Here is a 23104-nt window from a genome sequence, read left to right as displayed (position 1 = left end):
ATTCAAAATAGTGAATCGCCTTTATTATCATTAGTGAATTTTGTTTATCCTGAATTTATATTGAATATGATGTCTCTTAGATTTTTTGATGATGGAGCAATTCTATGTCCAAAAATTGAATTTGTAGTGCATGTTAATGACTTCATTTTATCTTTCATAAGTGGTGAAGAAATCACATACTTATGTTTAGACACACCATACCAATCAGATGAGGACTAATAAATTCAAAGTTAATGGTTTACATTAGAATTCTTGAATGAAATAAAATGTTCAGACATACCAAATCATCGATTGAAGTTGAAAAGAGGTGGGCCAATTATGCTTGTAAGAAACATTAATCAAGCAAAAAGGTCTTTGTAACAGTACAAGGTTGCAAGTTAATGAGTTAGGCAAAAATGTCATCTTTGCTACTATGATCACAGGAAAAAACATGGTCTAAATATATTTATACCAAAAATGAATTTAATGTCTTCTAATTCTAGATTGCCTTTCAAATTTCAAAGAAGACCATTTCCAATATCACTTTATTTTGCAATGACAATTAATAAGAGTCAAGGGCAATCTCTTTCAAGAGTTTAACTTTATCTGTCACATCCAATATTCACACATGACCAACTGTATGTTGTTGTTTTTGTAGTCAAAACAAAGAAATGATTGAAAATCACAATTTTGGATGAAGATGGAAATGTCAGTACCAACACTAAAATTGTTGTGTAAAAAAAAAATCTTTGAAACTCTTTTTAAAAGAAACATGTACAACATTTTGAACCAAATCTAAGGTATGCACCTTCTTCTTATTTTAAGCTTTAATTTAATTATAATCCATGTTTATCAAATTTGTGTTTTAACTTCATTACTAGAATAATGACAAATGTAGAAAAATGCTTTCATTGTCAATAAAAGCCTTCTTATATCAATATCATTTTTTGAGGTTATGCAACATTATTAACATCAACATTGATACTTGAAACAACTTATGTGTATTTTAATTTTAACATATAATGAATGATGAATGTATTCTTTTGTTATTGAAATATAGTATTTCATGTTTATTCATCATGTTTATGAAAGTACTATTAAAATACTACAATCTAACTTATCCATGCGTTCACACAGGTTAAAAAACTAGTAAGACATGTTTAAGAACAAATTCACCAGTATAAGAATTTGCATAAATACTTATAAAAGTCATAATATTAAATTTTCCATAATTCATTCATAACTTTTCATAACACATAATGCCTTTCGGAACAAGTTTTCTGAAACACCCTTACATGAAATGTCTTCCAAAAAGACCTTCTCCGAATATATAGAAACATGTTTCAAAACAAATCTTTTTTTCACATTTTCTCATCTTCCTCTACAGTGTGCTCCTCCTCCTCATCTTTCTTTGCAACAACAATGATAGTAAAAGTGACGACAACAACAATAGTACAACAATGGTGTGATGCAAAAATATGGGTGTTTGAGTTGGGGTGCAGTTAATAATTATGGAGTGCAGGAAGCAATAACTAAACTCTAACTATCGTGTTTGGATTATGAGTTGTTTGGGATAAATGCTTCAAATACATTTTGAGAATTTCTTCATACACCTCCAAGATTTCTTTTGCATCTCCAATAATTTTTTAAAACCCAAAAATATCCTTTGACTATTTGAGAAAAGCTATGCAGATTGCACCTAAACTTTACTTTTAGATGTCGACTTCTGATAAAGATGCTTCTAGAGATCGACATCTAATAACAAATTTAAACTTCCGGATATCCAAAAACTATATACCAGAAGTTAACTTTCAGAAATATATATATATATATATATATATATATATATATATATATATATATATATATATATATATATATATATATTTCAAAATGGTATATATATTTTTAGAAAACAATTTTTGGTATATATTTTCTTTTATATTTGGAAGTCTAAATTCTTTATCGGATGTTGATATTTAGAAATTTTTTTTGAAAGTCGACATCCAGAAATAAATTTGAAGATGCGATTTAGGTATTTTTTTTTTCGAAAGATAAAAGGTATTTTGGATTTAAAAGTGTTTTAGAGGTATAGAAAAAATTTTGGAGGTGTAGAAAGAAATCTCCATACGTCTTTTATGTCTGATTCTAATCTAGTGATGACCTAGTTGAAACCAAGAAGATTCATCAGAAGTATGCAACAATTATTGAAACTATGAAAGAGTGGTTTAAAAGAGGAACTCTTTTGCCGATCTGCTTGCTAAGTTGGGAAATTCGAGTGGTCGCTATTAGATTCAGATGCTAGGGGAGTAGTATATACTATTTTTTTACATCTTACTGGACTGTGGTGAGATTCTCACTGCTTCAACGAGTTTTCTTGGATAAACTTATGAATATTAATAAAGTATAGTAAAACCATTGCATATTTTTAGTACGCCATTAAGAGTTTATTATTTTATATGCTATATACACATAATATTTATTTATAAGCGTAAATCTTTTCATTTTTTTTTTTTGTAAAAGATGATCTCATTTTCTACGAAATGCATTACTTTTATTTTAAAGAGGAATAAAACAAAAATTCTGCTTTAACTGTCTTGTATATTGAATACTAAAATTTAAAAACGATAACATCTAATCAAAGCAAATTTCCACAATTCAAGAAACAAAGAAAAATAAATAAAATAAATGAAACATTAATTCGTGATGAGATTCACGAGTTGAACAAATAATAAAATAAAATAAAATAAGTAGCAATACTATACACGTTTTTAATAAAATTTTGAAATTAAATCTTATTTTAAGAAATTAAAAACATTTCACAAAGAAAAATAAATTGAATATTTTGTTATGACATTACTCTTTTTTAAAAAAAAAAAAAACTAAAGTCATAATTCAATGAGACCTTTTATTTATTCTTTAATTTATTAAAAAATGATTTTATGTATAAAGTAACAAAAAAATATTAAAATTCGTAATTTATCTAAATATAAAATAAAATTAAAATTCGTAATTTACATATTTAGTCAATTCTCTCCGTTTGATGAATGTACCTTTGCGAAACGACATGTCGTCTTGTGCAGTATATACAGAGGTAGAGTTTTTCGATGACAGAGATAAGAGAAGAGAGACACTACAGTTTTATAGTGGAAAGAAAGTGTGTTGTGTGTTTGTGTGTGCGGCACGGTTAAGGTTAACTGATCCCATTGAAGAGCTACTTGACCTTACCCACTGAATCATTCCCTACTCAGCAACACTCTTCACTTCACTCTTCAGGTTAGTTACTCTCTTTCTCGCTATTCCAACCCTTAACATAACACTGCAAAAAACCCTCTTTTTTTTCCCCCTTTTTGTTTGATGCTATTTTTGATTTTGTTTTTTAATCCCAATTGCCGTTGCCATCGCAATCTCCAAATCGCTACCGCAATTGCAGAGCCTTCCGATGACTGACCCTGCCGAAGAGGCTGCTTATATCGAGAAACTTTACGAATACGGGGAGCAGCTCAACAATGCCAAGGATAAGTCTCAGGTTCGGAATTTGCTTTTTGATTCTTGCTTTCTCGGTTTAGGGTTTTGGATTCCGATGTTCGAGCTTGCAATTAGGGTTTTGGATTGTTTTGTGGTTTCGCAGAATGTGCAGGATTACCAGGGGATCATTGATGCGGCGAAGACCAGTGTGAAAGCGAAACAGCTCGCTGCGCAGCTCATTCCCAAGTTCTACAAGTTCTTTCCTGACCTTTCTGGTCCCGCTCTCGATGCCCATCTTGATTTGGTCGAGGCTGAAGAACTCGGGGTACGCATTTTTCTCCGTTCATTATATATATATATATATATATATATATATATATATATATATATATATATATCATGGGATTTGTTATTTTTCATTAGTGTATGTGGTGGTGACTAAGAAATGGCGAATTCAGAATGGAAGAAAACCAAGGGAGATTTTGACCCCACTATCATTAATATCATGTTGCTATGCTACTTCTCTCCAAGTCTTAGCGATGGTTTTAAAACTAAACTAGGGGTTGAACTGCCAAGGCTTCTGAGTCATATGATTGTGTTGGTTCAACGGGCTAAATTAATTAAGGGTATAGTTGGAGCGAAGATAGTTAGTGGAGGATACATCTAAAGGGAAACAATGATATTTATTAGATTTAAACCAAACATTGGGAACGGGAGAAAAGAAGTGTTCTGCTTACTGTATCTTGGTGGTTTGTTCTGTTTCCTCTCTGGATTTCTACTAGTGAACTCTGTATGTGCTGAGGTTTCTTTCCACTGTTTGGTGTTTTTCTGTTGCTTCACAGGTTCGTGTGCAAGCAATTAGAGGACTGCCTCTTTTCTGTAAGGATACACCTGAGAATATAGGGAAGATGGTTGATATTCTTGTGCAAATCCTTGGCTCTGGTAAGTTGGGCTCTTTGAAGGTTTTGCGGTTGAGAACATAGCGATGATTGATTCTAATATGTTTTTTTCCTCTTTCATTCTTTTAGAGGAATTCGTGGAGCGTGATGCTGTACATAAGGCTCTTATGTCATTGCTGAGGCAGGATGTGAAAGGTACTGTGATATATCTTTACCTTGTTAGGAAACCCATTTGCAGCCTTGTAACTAGAAAATACGACTTCCCAGAGCAGCAAACATAGAAAGAATGGGACTTGGTTGATTGGCATTTGGATAAGCTCAACTGAGTTCCAAACACACTCTTGATAGTTTAAATTTTGCTAAGGAACCTGAATCTATCAATGCTAAAGTAAAATAACTTATAATTTTGGGTGTTGCATCAGTATGATTTGACGTGTGCTTAATTGCTTGTTGTATTTTGTCATGTAACAGAAGTATGTCACCAATCTTCTAGAATGATCGTAAACTGAATGAACTTTAATTCAAGAACTTTATATCTCAATCTCCTTGATCTTGTAACCGTATTTTACATTGAAGGTACATGCAGTTTTGATCTTTCTGCAATTCTTTTCGTTGTAATTTGAATAACACTGATCAATATCATCTGTATAAACAGAAAAAGATGCATCCAATTCTAACACTAGTCTTATCTATAGTCAGATTCAGTGTTCGTAAGATGTGCATTAAGAAATACTTTTTCTGAACATTGGTTTATGCATGGATGGTATCCTATTGATGTTAGCATGCCCTGAATAATTTGCTGAATTTGAAATTATGGTTAATGTTTCTTTTTTACCGGCACATTGTTGGTAATAGAACTTTAGAAATTTGTAATTGAAAGATCAATCGTGGAAGTCCAACAATTCTGTAGAACTGTTGTATTCCGAACTGAAGGTGTAGAGTTAGGCTAATTGCTTTGAATGACGTACTTGCACAAACTTTTTGCCTGTGAAAGCTCTATCTTTTGACAGATATCATATATATGCTTTTCTGATTGTTGACATTTGACATTTATAATTAGTGCTGTCTTTCTGTTGTCTCCTTATAGTTTAGTTTTCAATGCAGCTTCTTTGACGGCTTTGTTCAAGCACATTGGCAGTGTTGAAGAGCCAAGTACTGATGATGTTATCCGTGAGAAAGTTATAAACTTTGTCAGAGACAAGGTAAGCAGACAAATGTTTGATAAATGAGACCTTTATTCTATTGCTTCTTTAACATGGAAGGGAATACTGAACGCTAAATATGTGAATTTTAGGTTTTCCCTATCAAAGCTGAATTGTTGAAGCCCCAGGAGGAAATGGAAAGACACATAACTGATCTCATAAAAAAGGTATTCATTATTTTTATGATTTCATTTGATGCTCTATTAGTGTTTAATTTGTGTAACTTATGCAGTGTTGATATAAGTTGAGGGTAATTTAATTGCAGAGTTTAGAAGATGTCACTGGCATAGAATTTCGAATGTTTATGGATTTCCTGAAGAGTTTGAGCTTATTTGGTGAAAAGGCTCCAGCAGAACGGATGAAAGAGCTTATTGGAATCATTGAAGGGCAAGCTGACTTAGATGCACAATTCAATGTGATTATTGCTCTTCTTTTTATCCAGTTGAATGCACAAATACAGTCATTTTATATGTTAAAAGAATCTGTTATGTTTTCCTAAAATGATCTCTTGATTTTAGGCTTTACTGCTGTTAGAAGTTAAAGTAATGTATTTTGTTTTTAAGGTCTCGTATAATGGGTTATTAAAATGGAAATTTTCAGGTTTCAGATGCAGATCATATTGACAGGTTGATATCATGCCTTCATATGGCTCTTCCATTTGTTGTGGTAAGGACTGCTTACACTGCTTAATGTTCCTCATATTGTTTTGTTTAGTCTTTTATTCAACGGTATTATTTTCTTTTTCTTGTAGAGGGGTGCATCAAGCAGCAAATTTCTCAACTACATAAACAAATATATAATACCTGTTTTTGACCAGGTATTACTTCAGATAATTTAGTTTGGAAGAATAAGAATGCATTCATATTATTTATTCAACTCGAATAATATTTTTCCTTTTGCTTTGTTCAACTCGTTTAATAAGAATGTTTTATTATTTTTAATAAGAATGTATAATATTTCTGCTTCTTGCCTTAATACTTTATGCCATTGGTTGTAGCCATAAATTGATAGTTTATTCTATAACTTTTTGTACGATCCAAATGTACTGATGTAACTGTTAAAATACGTTATATAATTTTGTTGTCAAGGATGTCATTTAGGTAGTTGAACATGCACGAGAATCGAATCTTATTTTGAATTATATTGTATGTTAAAATAAATTGATAATATCAAATAATTTTTAAGTATATGAAATTTTGTATACTTAATCTATTTAATGAAACTTTTTAAACAAGCAGCTAGTTTAATTCCTTTGAGAATGTTATATTAAATGGATACTTGTGAAATAAGTGGGTCCCTTTCCTTTGTGTGTGGGTGTGGGATGGGATTAAGGATGTTCATCTGAAAAATTGAAAGGTAGATGTATTGAGCCTTTCAACGAGATACTGCCCTTTCTACTCTCTCTGTATTGGAATCAATTCTGAACGTATATACCATGGTTTCATGCCTTACAAATATCTAAATTATATTTTGTTGGACTAGTGACAGTGCAGGTTTCTAGATTACATAGAAAAATCTTAACTGGTCACCTTTGTAATATTAATTTGTTTTACTTGTTCAGATAAAATATAATTAAGGAATCTTATCTTTGGTAGTCTTACTGGTTACCTTTCTAGATCTTGTATTAGCTGGTGAATGTTTTTGATTAGTGAAATCTTTTTGGTATCATGTTAATAGTCGTCTTCAATTGAAGTTTTCTTTTGGTTTTTAAGAAACTTAGTTGTGTGAATTAATTATTCCTTGTCAGCTTCCCGGAGAACGTAAAGTAGATTTACTCAGAAGCCTTGCAGAATTTTCCCCTTATACAACTCCACAAGATTCACGCCAAATGCTTCCTTCTATTGTTCAGTTGTTAAAGGTAAACCTGTTGTTGAAAATTGGCAAAGTTAGTACTTCTAATTTGTTGTATATAGAAGTATGTTTTCTGTCATGTCAATGTTGATTTCTTTTTTTTTTAGTTTTACTTTATGCTGTTATTTCCAAGCGCATTGTGGATTAACAGAAGTGTGCTTTTGATGTGGCTAGCATGTTTTTATCTTAAATCCATTTTTTTTTTCTTGAGTAACTATTATTAAGACTTCATCTATCTTTTATATTTGTTATAAATTTATAATGTTATTCATATAATTTCAGCTCTGTTCAGTATACTTTGAGCAATATGTTGATTGATGCAAATTCAAATTGAAAGTGTGATGTAGTTACTGCTGTGTATGATCTTTGGAAATTGAATCAAATTAAATGCAATCTGTCAAGGATTAATATATCCATTTATTTAATATTCTATTTAAATTAAAATGATTGGTATTTTCTACTGTCACTGTTTCCATTAAGCTTCTTGCTTCGTATTTTTCAGAAATATATGACTTGGAAGAAAACTGGAGAGGAGATGAACTTTACCTATGTAGAGTGCTTGTTGTACACATTTCATCACCTAGCTCATAAGGTGGTTTACCTTGCCTTGTCCAAGTTAATGCTGTGAATAGTTAGTTATATATTTTGCTAAATTGAAGTTGGTGATGTAGGTTCCTAATGCAACAAATAGTTTATGCGGATACAAAATTGTTACTGGCCAGCCATCTGATAGGCTCGGAGAGGACTTTTCTGAGCATTATAATGATTTTACTGAAAGGTATCAGCATTCTTTTGGTAAAATTATGTTGTCAACTATTCACCTATTCTTTGGTTTGTAATATTAATATAATTTGGTCAAGTCATATATGCAAGTATTACAAAAGAATTTATGAGGGGGTTTCTAATTCCAAAGATAGCACATGCTACAGGTCTTGATGAAGGCTTACAGTAGCACTTACTAGTGATAGACCAATGAAAGCTCCCAACTGTAATCAAGTCCAAGTAATTCTAAGTTTAGGGGAACAATATTGTTATGTAGATATGGAAAGTGAACCTGTTATGTTTGCATTCAGCTTCGGAAAACTGATTGTATTTTACCCGTTTGGTAGCTGGGAGATCTTTCAAACATGCACTATGGTGCTAAGTATAAGGAGTAAAAGCTGTTGGGGGTTTCATTTAGATGCACAGTAATTTTTTGTAAACTGCAGTTTTTGAACTTGAACTTGAACTTCTCTATGTAAGGTTCAAACATGGTTGTCGTAGAGATAATGTGGTAGGACATTACCTTTAATTTATTAGCTTAATACTTTTTATTTGTATTCTTGGGTAGTGTGCAATAATTATTTGTTTGAGATCAATGAGTAATAGTTTGCCTTGTTTATCATGTTTTGGGGTTATTAGACTGCATAGTTAGAATTGCTATTTTCTTCATTGATTTTTCAACCATTATCCAGATATGGGTTCATTTGTTGCCCACTCCCACAAATTCTTTTGTCAAGTTCACTTTTAGTGAGGACGTCAATTGAGTGCAAAGTTATAGCAATATTTTCTATATTTTCAAAAACATGATAAGTCTATGAGGCATGTAATGAGCAACAAGGTCTGGTTAAGATTTTATCATTATGAGGTTATATGTTGAGCATCAATATGAACGGTTAAAAAGTGGACTTTAAATCTAACTCTACCTTACAAAAGCGGCTTGTAAGTTGAGATTTGCACTTATATATTGTAAATTGATCTTACCTCTAGTCGATGTGAGAATTTCAATACAAAGTTAGGATAAGTAGTCTTTAATAGGATTTATTGTAAGGTGCTATGTGCTTCGTGTTGGACCTAGTTCCTAGGAACATGTTTTGTGCTAGACCTAGTTCTTAGGAGCATCTTTTAGAATTCTCTTCTTTTCTCTTCCATTCATTGTAATGGATCCCAAACTATTATAAGTATAAAAACCTAAGAGAGGGGAATACATACTAATTATAGAAAAAATATTCTATTTTTTTTGTATTTTTCTCAAGTTGGTATCAGAATGGGTCGATCCTATTCTGTTGGTCTCTGTCTTGCCTTTTGTTTTGCAAAAGAATTATCTATTGGTCTTTGTTTGTGTTCTCTGTTGCTGTTCACTGCGATATGTTGCTATTTGTCGTCTGCTGCCATATGCTTCTGTTTGTCGCTAGTTTTTGGTCCTTCGACACCTTGGTCTGGTGTGCCTTGAGGAGCGTGACCCAACCCCATTGAGTGTGTATCCATTCTTCAACTGATGTGCTGTCACACGTCGTCCAGACCTGCTCTGCCCTAGTGCGAGTGTCACGCATCGACTTTCGATGGTCAGGATCTTCCTGGACCACCATGGTCTGACTCGCCAAATTCTTTTGAGCCTATTTCAGCTATGTGTTTCGTTCCAAGAGCATTTGGTGTGTGTCTTCTAGTGTTAATCACCGTTTTCCTTGCTTGAAACCCTAGGTTTCTCTCTCTTGAAACTTATGGTTTCCTTGTGTTTTTGGATTGTCACCCTATCTTTGCTCAACATGCTTTCAGGAGCTATATCTTCTGACATAATTTCTACTTGTGAAGAAAAGAGATCTTAGTAGTAGAGGGGGGCGTCATTGTGGAAGAGAGCATCCTCAATGGATGTTGTAGAAGAATGGGTCACATTCAAGAAAATTGTTACTCTTTACATGACTTTCCTACTTGTCCATCATTTGGGTGATGTCCTTCTTACTTATTGTTGTTATCTTATTAATCAAATGCCTTCTTATTTGAACAATCAAGTTCCATACTCCATTGTATTTTCAAATGAGCCTCGTTTTCCCATTTCTCATTGTGTATTTGGTTGTGCTTGTTTTGTACATGATGTGTCTTCAGGTTTGAACAAACTTTCAGTTTGAGCCATCAAATGTGTCTTCTTAGGATATTCTTGTCTTTGTAAAGGGTATCAATGTTATTCTACTGACACTGAGAAATATTGCATGTTTGCAAGTGCCACCTTTTTTTGAAGAAACTCATTTCTTCTCTTCCTCCGCAGAAGATGTTAGCTCTGTCCAATAAGTGTTGTCTTGCCTTTAGTTGAACCTTTTGTGTATCCAATTACAAACACTTTCCAACTTCTCCTACTAACCCAAGTTCCTCTCACGAGCCCAGTTCTCCCAGGCCGACCCACCCTTCTCAAATGACTAGTCCATTACCACGTGATGAGTCATCTTCATCAAGTCCTTCACCATCATCAATTTGTACTGCGTCTCCTGATGATGAGGATTCTAGTTGGCTCGTTGCCATTTCCAAAGGTACACATTCTACACTATTTTCTAAGCTATCACCATTTCTCTCCTTCCTATTATTCTTTTATCTCTTTATCTTCTATTACTATTCTTAAAAATTTAAAAGAGGCTCTTAATCATCCTGAATGACGACAAGCCATGATTGTTGAAATGCAAGCCCTTGAACAAAATGATACATGAGAGTTAGTTTCTCTTCCATTTGGAAAGAAGATATTTGGCCATCGTTGGGTCTATTCCATAAAAGTTGGACCGAATAGTGAAATTGGTTGCTTCAAAACTTTTTGGTAGCCAAAAGGTATACACAAATTTATGGGCTTAACTATAGTGATACTTTCTCTCTTGTGGCTAAAATGACTACTATCTGACTTTCCCTTGCCATGGCATCCTTTCGTCATTGGTCCCTTTATCAATTTCTTTATCAATTTGATATTAAAAATACTTTTCTACATGGCGATTTAGAAGAGGTGTACATGGAGCAACATCTTGGGTTTGTTAATCAGGGGAAGTCTGTTTGGTTTACAAGTTGCTTCACGCTCTCTATGGTCTAAAGCAATCTCTCCGTGCTTGGTTTAGGAAGTTCAACCACATTGTTCAATCCTTTGGGCCGAAACATAGTGAGGTAGGCCATTCTATTTTCTATTATCACACCTCCCCCAACAAATGTGTGTACTTAAAAGTGCATGTTGATGATATAGCCATCATAGGGATGATGCTGTTAAAATCTCTCAGTTAAAGGAGCACTTATGCAATCATTTAGACTAAAAGATCTTGAAAATCTCATACTTTTTGGGCATAGAAGTTGCTCAATTAGAGGAAGGAGTTGTAATCTCTAAGAGAAATATGCTCTTGACATCCTTAAAGAGACATCATGATTGATTGTAAACTAGTGGATTGTCCCATGAATTAGAAATTAATGGCAAAATGAGAAGTTTTCTTTGACCTTGAAAGATGTAGGAGACTAGTTGGAAAATTTATTTATCTCACTATTACTAGACCAGATTTGTCCTTTGCAGTTCATGCAAAATCCTTGTACTGATTATTTGGAATGCCATCATTCGTATTCTGAGATATCTTAAAAAGGTTCTAGAATAAGGACTACTTTATGAAGATAAAGGGAATACCCAAATTGTTGTCTATTGTGTTGTTGATTGGGTTGGTTCTCATATCGATAGATGCTTTACGACGGGATATTGCATGTTGCTTGGAGGAAATGTTGTCTTTTGGAAAAGCAAGAAGCAAAATGTTGCTGACCAATCATATGCTGAAGCGAAGTATAGAGCAATGGTATTCTTTACCTATGAGCTTATATGGGTAAAACAATTCTTACAATAATTAGATTTCAGTGACATTCTATCGATAAAGATGCATTCTGATAATCATGTTGCCCTCCAAATTGCTCCTAATCCAATGTTATCGATATTGGATAACGAAAATATATCGGAGACCCCAAATATCCTTTAAAGTTATAGTGGAAATCATAACGGGAGTGGAAAATTCAGTCAAAGGAAATATAATATATGCATTATAAAAAATACAAAAATAAAATTGTTATGCAAAAGTAATGATATTGTATCTAGAAATTGAAATATGGGAGTGAGAAAAGAATTAAAGAATGTAGGTGCCACTTTACAAAAAATAAAAGCAGACATGTAATATGCTAACAACAACAGCAGTAGTGTTGATGGCGGTGCACGGTGTGTGGTGGTGAGCAGTGCAGGGGGCTGAAGGAGAAGTTTAGGCAGTATTTGAATATTAGGTTAAATATAAAAAATTTATTAGGCCATAAACGACCCAATTTCTATCTAAGTTGTTATTTGTGCTTTAAACCCAATAGAACACACTAAAGAAAAAAATCTCGTACTTAAACTAGATTTTTTCACAAGTGTTGTTGCCCTAGCTGAAGAGTCTTCTTCTCCATGCCACTGCTGCCTCAATAGGGTTTCCTTCTCCGCCTTTTCCACCATAGCCATTTCAGATCTGCTATTCGTTATCTAAAAGGTGAACGCCATGAAAAACCACCCACATCGCCATGTTGTTGCGACAAGCACCAGAATCACCACTGGTTTCCACCTTGTTGCTGTTATCACTGATTTTCGATAACACAGAAGACTATACATATTGAAATTGATTGTCATTTCATTTGAGAAAAGTTGTTGGCCAAGGAAATCTGCATGGAGTCTGTTTGCTCAAATAATCAACTCATGTATTTACAACATCCTTGAGAGGTCCTCGTGTTTAATTTATTTGTTCCTAGCTTGGTACATACAATTTGTATGCTCCAACTTGAAGAGTAGTGTTAGAATAAATATTCAATAGGATTTATTGTAAGATGCTGTGCGCTTTGTGTTGGATCTAGTTCCTAAGAACATGCTTTGTGCTAGACTTAGTTCCTAGGAGCATCTTCTTATTTTCTGTCTCATTCATTATATATGATGTATCTCAAACTACTATAAATATGAAAACCTAAGAGAGGGGAATACACACTTTCAAATTCATTCTAATTTCTTTGTATGAGGCTATATGCCGAGCATCAGTATAAACTATAAACAAACTTCTGATGTGTATGTTTGTTGTAAAATTTGGCTTGATCAAGAACTAAAAACCCGTCTTCTTGACTGTGTTTATGTCATTGTAATATGGATCTTACTTTTCCTGAATCTTGGAAATACAATAGTTTGGGAAGGATTGGATCCTCCGCTGTTTAAAATTAACAGCAGCGTCCTGTTGAATAATTCTTAACCATTTATTACTAAATCTAACTATTAAAATAAAAGCCAATTAAAGCTAAATGGGTAAACATGAGTGTCTCTTTTACTGGCATTATGAGTTTTTATTTCAACTGTGTGTAAGTAATAAAGACAATAAATAGTTATATTTTCTTAAACATGACTTCTCCAGTTAATCGTGAACAAATGAAATTCCAAATCCGTTTGGGAAGGGCTAAAGTACTTGATTTGACTGGTTGCAAATATTCCATTTTACTGTGAACTTCTTGTTGTATTACCTGTCTGTAGGATTTAAGTTTTTCGTTTTGTTTTCCAGTCACATTTTTGTTTATTTTCTTTAATTAGATTGAATAATGTTGAGGAGTTCACCCGGGCTACAATCAAGAAGTTAACTCAAGGAATGGATGAAAACAACAAATCTCTGGCAGGTGCTAAAACTGATGAAGAAAAGGAAAAAATTGTGCGTTCTACTTGTTTGATGGTTCTTTGTATTGCCTTTCTCTTATTGACATGTCATTCTTACATTTTTACATGATTATGTAGAAAACTAAAAAGCAGAATGCCACAACTGGGTTACGGACCTGTAATAACATTTTGACAATGACGAAGGTAAGAGGGATGCTACCCTCTTTACTTGACCAAATTGGTTATCAAATTATTTGTGATTCACCGCCTTTGGTTTGTGTGTTCAGCCATTGCGTACCAAAGTGCCTTCCTTTATTGGAGATAAGAGAATCAATCTTTCTTGGAAAGAAGCAACAAAAACTGCATCGTCCAATGCGCCAGCTGCTGGGTATGTTATCTTTTGTTTTGCTCTAAAAGATCATTTATAGCTTGTTTATTTGTTTCTTTTTTAAATAAAATTGAAGTACTTAATTTTTAAAATAGAATTTTTTTTCTGTGGAAATAGAGCGAAACCTAATAGAAGGACTGCTTTAGAATATTTTCCAGATGCTAACAAAAAGTAGTTCTGAAAAGTTATATTAGTTAATATCATAACGCATTTTAACAAAATTTATCTAATCTAAAAACAGTACTTTGTTCTTTTTCCCTTGAGAGTGAGTAATTTGTTTCATTATTCTCTCGAAAGTGTTAATCTTTGGCCTAATTTGCACTGTTCATGGAATAAAATGATTTTTTTAAAGATATAATTTGCACTGGGCGTTGGGACAACAGTAGTAATTGAAATTTATAAACTTAATAATTTAGTTTAAACTTCTGCAGAGCAAAACGGCCTTCTAATGCTGCTAACGGGTCCAACAATATTGCATCAAAGAAAGGTCGAGGAGGTGGTGGGGGTTTGCAAAATCAACTTGTCAATAGAGCACTGGAAGGATTATCTGCTGGTGGGAGAGGGGGTATGAGGGGCAGAGGCCGGGGCTGGGGTGGTAGAGGAAGAGGAAGAGGAGGAGGAGGGTATCGGTAACTTCGTTGCATGTGATGTAGAAAATATCAGATTTCACGACTGTACCAGAATACGAATAGGACCTGTTGTTAATGTACTAAAATTCTTTCTCAGAGGAAGTTTTGATTATAGAGGACGTGAAATTTTAATGTAGTGGTACTTTTTACAAAGGTTGTTTATGTAGAATTCTGAGTTATTGATCATTTTCGAATCGATTAGTTGCAAGCAGCAGATGAGGACCAACTGACGGAACCTATGTTCGTTGGTATGTATGCATTTAATTTAATGACGAGTGCAATCATATGAAGACCGTATGTTACCCCTTTGAAGCAATCAGAAATTTAATGATCTAGATTCTTTGTACAGTTGTCCTTATCAATGCCAATTAATCTTAATGTATTCATTTCCTACCCATTGAGTTTGATTTGGTCAATTATGCAGTTTTTTGACTACACACACTTGCAGACAAAATTGGGTGTGGGAAGAGCGATAGTATACACGCGTCGATTCCTTGCCTCAATATATTTTATTAAATAAAATATTATTCATCGGTTAAAAATAACATTTAAAGTAAAGATTTTTTCCCCTTTATAATTAGTAATTATTTTATTTATTTAATTGAATTTTTAGTACTAAAAATAATCTTGATGGTTAGTATCTTGATTGAAATACAAAACATCTTTTTATTGCTAAGCTTTTTTAATGGTAAACTTGAAGAATATATACGCTTATTATGAGCCTTACAAATATTCTCAGACTGTAATAAAATAGTATTGAAGCGGTCTTTGTCTAATTTTATTATTCTTTTCAATAGTTTATTTGTCTCTTTAATAGCACAACTATCGTAATAATAAGTGAAAAACATAGCAACAGTAGGCATTTCAATAATGGAAAATACTTGCTAACATAATTATACAAAAAAGACTACACTTTTTAAAACAAGGGATGCATTACTAATAAGAAAATGTCTAAAATAATTAAATAGATTGATTTAATTGTTAAGTTAAATTAATTATCTGGCTACAAAAAAAAAAAAGTATGACGCAATAAGTATTTTTGTTTTCTAGAAGTTCAAAACATAAATTTTACATTAGTTTTAATATGCATATTTTAAGGAGTACTCAGTTTTAACATTTGCTTTAGGTCCACGTAACTTCGGACCAACTTGTGTTTATAAGATGGAAACAAGGGTGTGGAAACCAATAATAGATTCTTGACGATACGAAGCAAAAACTTGAACAGGAGAATGGAAAATATTTTGCAAATTGCTCTGCACTTTCGTAAATTTCAGACTTTTATGGGATCTAGACTCTTACATATTATTGATTACCAGTTCTAATTTACGTATAGACCCGTTCAAAATTCAAATAAAAAAGTTCAAAATTCATTTATAAAAATTGAAAAATAGAAAGAAAAAAAGAATGAGAATGAATCAATCGACAGATTTTATCGGAGCTGAACAAATATTTGTGGTTTATATAAAAACAAGATATTTCAACATTAATTTGTTGGAGTACTAAACTAGATTAGTAAGATTTTGAATTTAAGTTTTGTTGAAAGAAATAATGTCAGAAAAAGATCCTTCAATAGAATTGATAGAATTGATAGTGAAAGTGGTGAGGAGAGATAGTGTCGTCTTTGACGATTAACTCACCGATAATGCGGATTTTCATGAAAAGTTTTTGAAAATTAAAATAATATACTTAAAATTTATATAATATTATTGTGACTAATTCAATAAAAATAATATATAATCTAATATATTTATAATTATTAAAGAAATTATACATATCTAAAAGAATGTTTATCGTTTTTTTATATTTTTGAACTCATAGTAATTAAATTATAATTAAATTTTCAGTTAACTTTTTTTGATGTAAATAACCATATTATCTACAAAATATTCATCTTCCATTTTATTAATGTGCATTTGATTCAAAAAATATTTACAAGCTTTCATTTCATTTTTATGGAATAAGCAACCATATTATCATATTTTCATCTTCACCGGTAGTTTCTCTATCAATTTTTAAAAAATAAATTTATTTGCTTTTCATTAATATACCTATTTAAAAAATAAGTTTAAGACTAAAAAATAATTTATCTAATCAAAAGTTGAGAAACATAATTACTAAAAAAAACTATGATAATCAAGTTACAATTAGAAATCGACTATGAAAAATCACATAGTACATTGTTTTATCTTCTATATTAATAAAAAATGAATATACAAAAAGGTCATGAGATAAAAAATAATGCTAAATTAAACAAATAGTTCACTATCGAGTGAGACAAGAGAAATGAATCTTATTTATTTATTTATTTAATAATAGAAGAAAAAATATGAAAAAATGAAGATAAAAATAATAAGTTTATGTCTAACTTTTTTTAGTAACAAAAAAAAGCATGAGACAAGAATAAAACATATGAAAAACTCAAAAGATAATAAAAAAGAAAATAAAAAATATTTTAATAATTTTATTTCTTTATATATTTGATTTTATATTTTATTATTTATTGTTGTATTTTATAAAATAAATAAAAAAATACTTAATTTAATTTTTATTAATTTTAAAAATAATATTATTTAATTTAAAAAAATATAAATAATTTAAAATTTTAAAATTTTATATAATTTAAAAAAATTAAATATAAAATAATGAAAAAAATAAAAAAAATTGGGGGAGGGAGGCCGTGGCCCCTGCACCTTCCGACCTCCGCCGCTGCTAACGGAATAAGAACATATCTCTTGCTGCTTCAAATACCCAATGCAATAGATGTTTGAACATTCAGCAATCTTTATGAACATATTTAGATATCTATTGGTATTACTAAAAATAGAAATAGCTTAAAAAATATAGTTTTATAAGGATTAAGATTACGTTATTAGTGAATGTGTGCAGTAAACAATGATAAATAGGATTATCAAATTCAAACGAACCTGGCTGATATTACTGAGATTTTAATATATATATATATATATATATATATATATATATATATATATATATATATATATATATGGTTAAATTATTAATTTGGTCCCAATTTTCGTATGTAAATTTGAATTTGGTCCCTCAATTTGTAAAAAGTGTTAACTAGGTCCCTAATTTTGATAATTTGTTTTAATGAAGCCCCTTCCGTTAAAATGGCAAAAACGACGTTAAGAGCACAGTGACGTGGAGATGTTAGACGGAACTGAACAGTAAAGTGGTACACATGAAATTTTAAATGCTGTAATAAATAATTAATTTCGAAAAAACGAAAAATGGTGTGCATTTAATACGTAAGAAAACAGAATGAGCGTCTTTGTTAGGCTTCAAATTGGGGTTTATTCTAGGGTTTGCGTTCGTGGCCGAAATTGGAGGAAGGAGGGGTTTGCAGAAGAATCGCGAGGGTGTGAGATCACATTGCTAGAAAGTTGGCGTTCGAACAGCTGGAATCAGAGTGTTCTTAGTGGAATTGCGATCTCGGTTTAATTTCTTAAGTCTGCTTCTGAAATTAATCAGCTAAGCTCTCAGATTCCATCAAATGCTTCTGGAATATCTGCAAAGCCATCCCTTAAAAAGTCTGCTGCTACCCAAAAGAAACCACTTGAAGCACTTGGTTCCTCACCTCCTCCTTCTAGGTCAGTCATGCCTTTCTCTACTGGTTAATTTCTTAACCTAACTAATTTTAATATATAAATGCACAATAATCTTTTGTTTCAAAAGTTTTGTTTGCATTGAAATTGAATTGAGTAGGTTTGAATTTAGTGCAGTGACCTAAAGGTTGTAGTGGAATGAGAGTCTCCAAACACACTGTCATCACGGAGAAAAAGTAAATCACTTAAAATATGTAGGTTTTGTTTCAAAGTCTCATTTTTTCAACCCCTTCAAACTTATTATCTCAAAACACTGTTCATTTCTTCCTTTCAAGAAGAGAGTGTTCAATTGACTTCATACATTTCTCCATTTCTTCTGCCACCACAGACCTCACTGCAGCAGTGTATTCTACATTCATATTCCCACCACAACCTTCAACATTCTTTATACTCAGACCAACTTTTTCTTCAATTTTTAGCTTCCCACACGCAGAATGATGAATAATGGGGTTTATGGATGATTCATTACACTTATATATTGCAATTCTTAATTGTTTTTCAATGCATTTAAATATAAATGACACGATGACACGTTTCAGTCTAACATTTCCACGTCACTGTGCTCTTAACGCCGTTTCTGCCATTTTAACGGAAGGAGCTTCATTGAAACAAATTATCAAAATTAGGGACCTAGTTAACACTTTTAAAAATTGAAGGACCAAATTCAAATTTACATACGAAAATTGGAACCGAATGAATAATTTAACCTATATATATATATATATATATATATATATATATATATATATATATATATATATATATATATATATATATATATATATATATATATATATATATATATATATATATATAACAATAATAAAAGGGATTCCCTCATTTGTGTCCATTTTTTTAAATTCCTATTCTACCCTTTCGAATATAATAAGTTATTTATTATTTTAAAAATAATCTACAATAATAATAAAGGGGATTCTCTCATTTGTGTCCACTTTTTTTAAATAAAGGGGATTCCCTCATTTGTGTCCATTTTTTTTAATTCCTATTCTACCCTTTCGAATATAATAAGTTATTTATTATTTTAAAAATAATTTAACATATAACCGTTATTTTATCATTTGTTTTTTCTTCTGTCCTCTCAGCATCCCGCATTAATACATATACATCCATAACAATATATAAAGGGATTCTCTTATTTGTGTCTACATTTCAAAATACCAATTTTACCCTTTAAATATAATAATTTATTAAATTTTTAAAAATTGACTGTTACTTTTTCAAGTATTTTATAAAATTGACTATTTCTACTTCTTTTTTATTTATTAATGATTATTCTTTCATCTGTTCTTATATATTTCAATTTATTTTTAATAAATATAATTTTAGTTTATATATTAACTTAATAACATTACAATATTATTACCTACTAATATAATATCACGTATATTTAAAAAATCATACACACATTCGCACGATAACGGAAATTCTCTCATTTGTGTTCACTTTTTTTAATTCTTATTTTACCCGTTCAAATATAATAAATTATTTATTATTTTAAAAATAATATTTTAACGTCTGATTGATGGCGAGGGTAATTGGGAACTTCGTTCGATCAAGCAATGATTTTCGCAAGGTACTATTGCTGCTGACTTCCATCGTTACTACTTTAGATGTTGCCGATTCTTAAACATATACAGACTGATGTATTTTTTTCTTTTCGTTTTCGGCTTATCATATTATTGTCCAAGCTTCATTTTTTTGCGCCGTACATTGTGGGGTAAACGAACAAAAACAGCAACGATAGCCAAAATGGTTTTAGTGTGCACGATCCTTTCTTCATCCCTGCAGTATATAATCAATCATCATGTACAGGGTTTCCCCCATTTTATTATTAGGTAGTTGATATTTTTTCATATTTTGTAATCATCGGATGTAATTATTAAATTCTTTTATCTATAAACCCGCCAGTAGTTTTGTTAGAGATATTTTAAAGATTTAATTACTCAAATTGTTCTCATTTTGGTAAGAGTGTATTATTTATCTATAACAATAATAAAGGAAATTCTTTCATTTTTGTTCACTTTTTTTAATTTCTATTCTACCCTTTCAAATATAATAAGTTATTTATTATTTTAAAATAATTTAACATATAACCGTTATTTTACTGTTTGTTTTCTCTGCAATAACATTATTTCATTATTGTTCATCTTGTGAAGTTGTCTTGTCTTGCTTGCTGATGCTATTTATCTTCATTACATTAAAAAAAAGGTATTTTTTATTGTTTCTTTTCATTTATGATTATCGGTGTGTATGCTTACTATTGAATGCCCAATTGTCCGATTTATGATTATTCGCTTTTCATGTTTTTTTATTTTTTCTGATGTTTCAAATCTTTTTCCTGTGTCAACGATGAAAAATGAAAATTTAAATCTTTTATAATCACAATTAATTTTCTGTACGCATCTTCTTTACTATTGTTTTATGATAGATTTCGTTAAGGAGGTGGAAAATTGTGAGATGAGAGTTTTTTTATTGTTAGGGTTTGCTTATTGTTAGGATATTGAAGATTAATGTGCAATTTGCACAGTGTTCACACAGTTTGGACGCAACAGACGGTAGCAAGGAAAGTCATAATACGCGAAAAGCAATAGGATTCAGAGAGAAAGAGTGTGTTCTTCTGTCTCTGCGATTTGATTATTTTAATCTTCAATATCTATATATAGGCAAAGTTCAAATTTGTAATCTTCAATATCTATATTTTAACATAAATATTTTTTATTATAAGTGTTTCAAATTTTTCATTATTTTTTAAGTTTACAGCATAAATATTTTTAATTGTAAGTATTTTTAATTTTTAATCATTTTATAAGTTTACAAGATTAATATTTATAATTTTTAATTATACATTAATGTTTTTAATTTTTAATCATTTTATAATTTTACTTGATAAGTATTTCTATTTTTTTAAATATTTTTTATTATAAGTTTTTTAAATTTTACTTTATTTTTTTAGTTTTCAGTGTAATATTTTTCATTATAAGTATTTGTAATTTGCTCCAGCAACAGACGGAATGAAGAAGTTTCATTATAAGTTTTTTTTTAATTTTTTATTCTTTTTTAAGTTTACAATATAAATATTTTTCATTATAAATATTTTTTATTTTTAATCACTTTATAAGTTTACTATTTATAATTTTTAATTATACATCAATGTTTATAATTTTTAATCATTTTATAAGTTTACTTGATAAGTATTTCTATTTTTTTTACTAATCTTAAAAGTTTATTACATAAATATTTTTTATTATAAATCTTTTAAATTTAACTTTACTTTTTAAGTTTACAGTGTAATATTTTTCATTAGTATTTGTAATTTTTAATCACTTTATAAATTTATAACATTAATATTTTTAATTTTTAATTATACATCAATATTTTAAATTTTTAATCATTTTTTAAGTTTATCAGTATTTCTAATTTCTAATTAATTTATAAATTTACAACATAAATATTTTTTATTATAAGTGTTTCAAATTTTTCATTATTTTTATAGGTTTACCTGATAAGTATTTTAAATTTTTAATAATTTTACAAGTTTACAACATAAATATATTTTAACATAAATATTTTTTATTATAAGTGTTTCAATTTTTTCATTATTTTTTAAGTTTACAACATAAATATTTTTAATTGTAAGTATTTTTAATTTTTAATCACTTTATAAGTTTACAAGATTAATATTTATAATTTTTAATTATACATTAATGTTTTTAATTTTTAATCATTTTATAATTTTACTTGATAAGTATTTCTATTTTTTTAAATATTTTTTATTATAAGTTTTTCAAATTTTACTTTATTTTTTAAGTTTGCAGTGTAATATTTTTCATTATAAGTATATGTAATTTTTAATCACTTTATAAGTTTACAACATTAATATTTTTAATTTTTAATTATTTTATAATTGTAAGACCCTATTCCTTTTATAACCCTTTAATAAAAGGGCTGCCCCAAATCTGATGGGCCAAAGAACTGGCCCAAAGGATATAGCTGATTCGAAGTTGCCCTAACGTTTCCACTCTCACTCTCTCACAGATCCAACCGTCACCTCTCTTTTCCCTCTCACAGAAAGCTCTGCTAGGGGTTAGGATTCTGCCATCTTCAAGCTAGCTCAAAGCCGATTTCTACTCCATGTAAGTACTGTTGCTAGCCCGTACTAGTCTTCATTGTTCCTTTTCGCGTTTTCCAGTTAGGGTTTCCAAGTAACCCATATCGTGTTTCTGCTCCTTTATTCTTTCAGCTCCTCCGTTCGTTCCTCGAGCTACTATGTTTTCCACACTTGGCTGCCAAAGCCCCTTTTTAAACCCTTTCCAGGTAAGGAAAGCTAGAACCCACTCGTGTAATGCATTTTGCGGCTGTTTTCGCTCTTGTGCTGTGAACTTATGGTTGATGTGATGTTCTAAATGTTTGATTGGTTCTAGTGTGTGGTTTGGTTTGGTATGAGTGGCTGTCGCAGGGAACAGCGGCGAGGTCTGATAGTCTCGCCCAAGCGAGTCTATCTCGCCTAGGCGAGATGAGCGGAGGTTCGCCCAACCTTTTTGCGTGAAGGGTCGCCCAGGCGACCCGTTCAGGTTTTGAGCGAGCGAACGTCTCGCTCAGGCGAGGGAAGTCTCGCTTAAGCGAGAATGCGCAAAT

General features: G+C 30.9%; 1 protein-coding gene across 1 annotated transcript; it reads left to right on the top strand.

The window, feature by feature from the left end:
• The first annotated feature begins 3101 nt into the window (after window positions 1–3101).
• LOC114177852 (Apoptosis inhibitory protein 5 (API5)) lies at window positions 3102–15157 on the top strand. Its single transcript, XM_028063430.2, has 17 exons — window positions 3102–3255; window positions 3413–3508; window positions 3611–3772; window positions 4290–4389; window positions 4476–4541; window positions 5451–5548; window positions 5641–5715; window positions 5814–5963; window positions 6149–6214; window positions 6300–6365; window positions 7296–7406; window positions 7902–7991; window positions 8071–8177; window positions 13746–13860; window positions 13944–14009; window positions 14093–14193; window positions 14625–15157. The coding sequence occupies exons 2-17, from the start codon at window positions 3422–3424 to the stop codon at window positions 14824–14826; spliced, it is 1662 nt and encodes a 553-aa protein (XP_027919231.1). The 5' UTR covers window positions 3102–3255; window positions 3413–3421; the 3' UTR covers window positions 14827–15157.
• The last annotated feature ends 7947 nt before the right edge of the window (window positions 15158–23104 follow it).

This window comes from Vigna unguiculata, chromosome 3 (assembly GCF_037176805.1).
Source record: "Vigna unguiculata cultivar grain cowpea cultivar isolate G323 ecotype 2 chromosome 3, ASM3717680v1, whole genome shotgun sequence".
Classification (NCBI taxonomy): Eukaryota; Viridiplantae; Streptophyta; class Magnoliopsida; order Fabales; family Fabaceae; genus Vigna; species Vigna unguiculata.
Note: the sequence above shows the minus strand (reverse complement) of the source record. Positions and strands in the feature narration are given on the sequence as shown.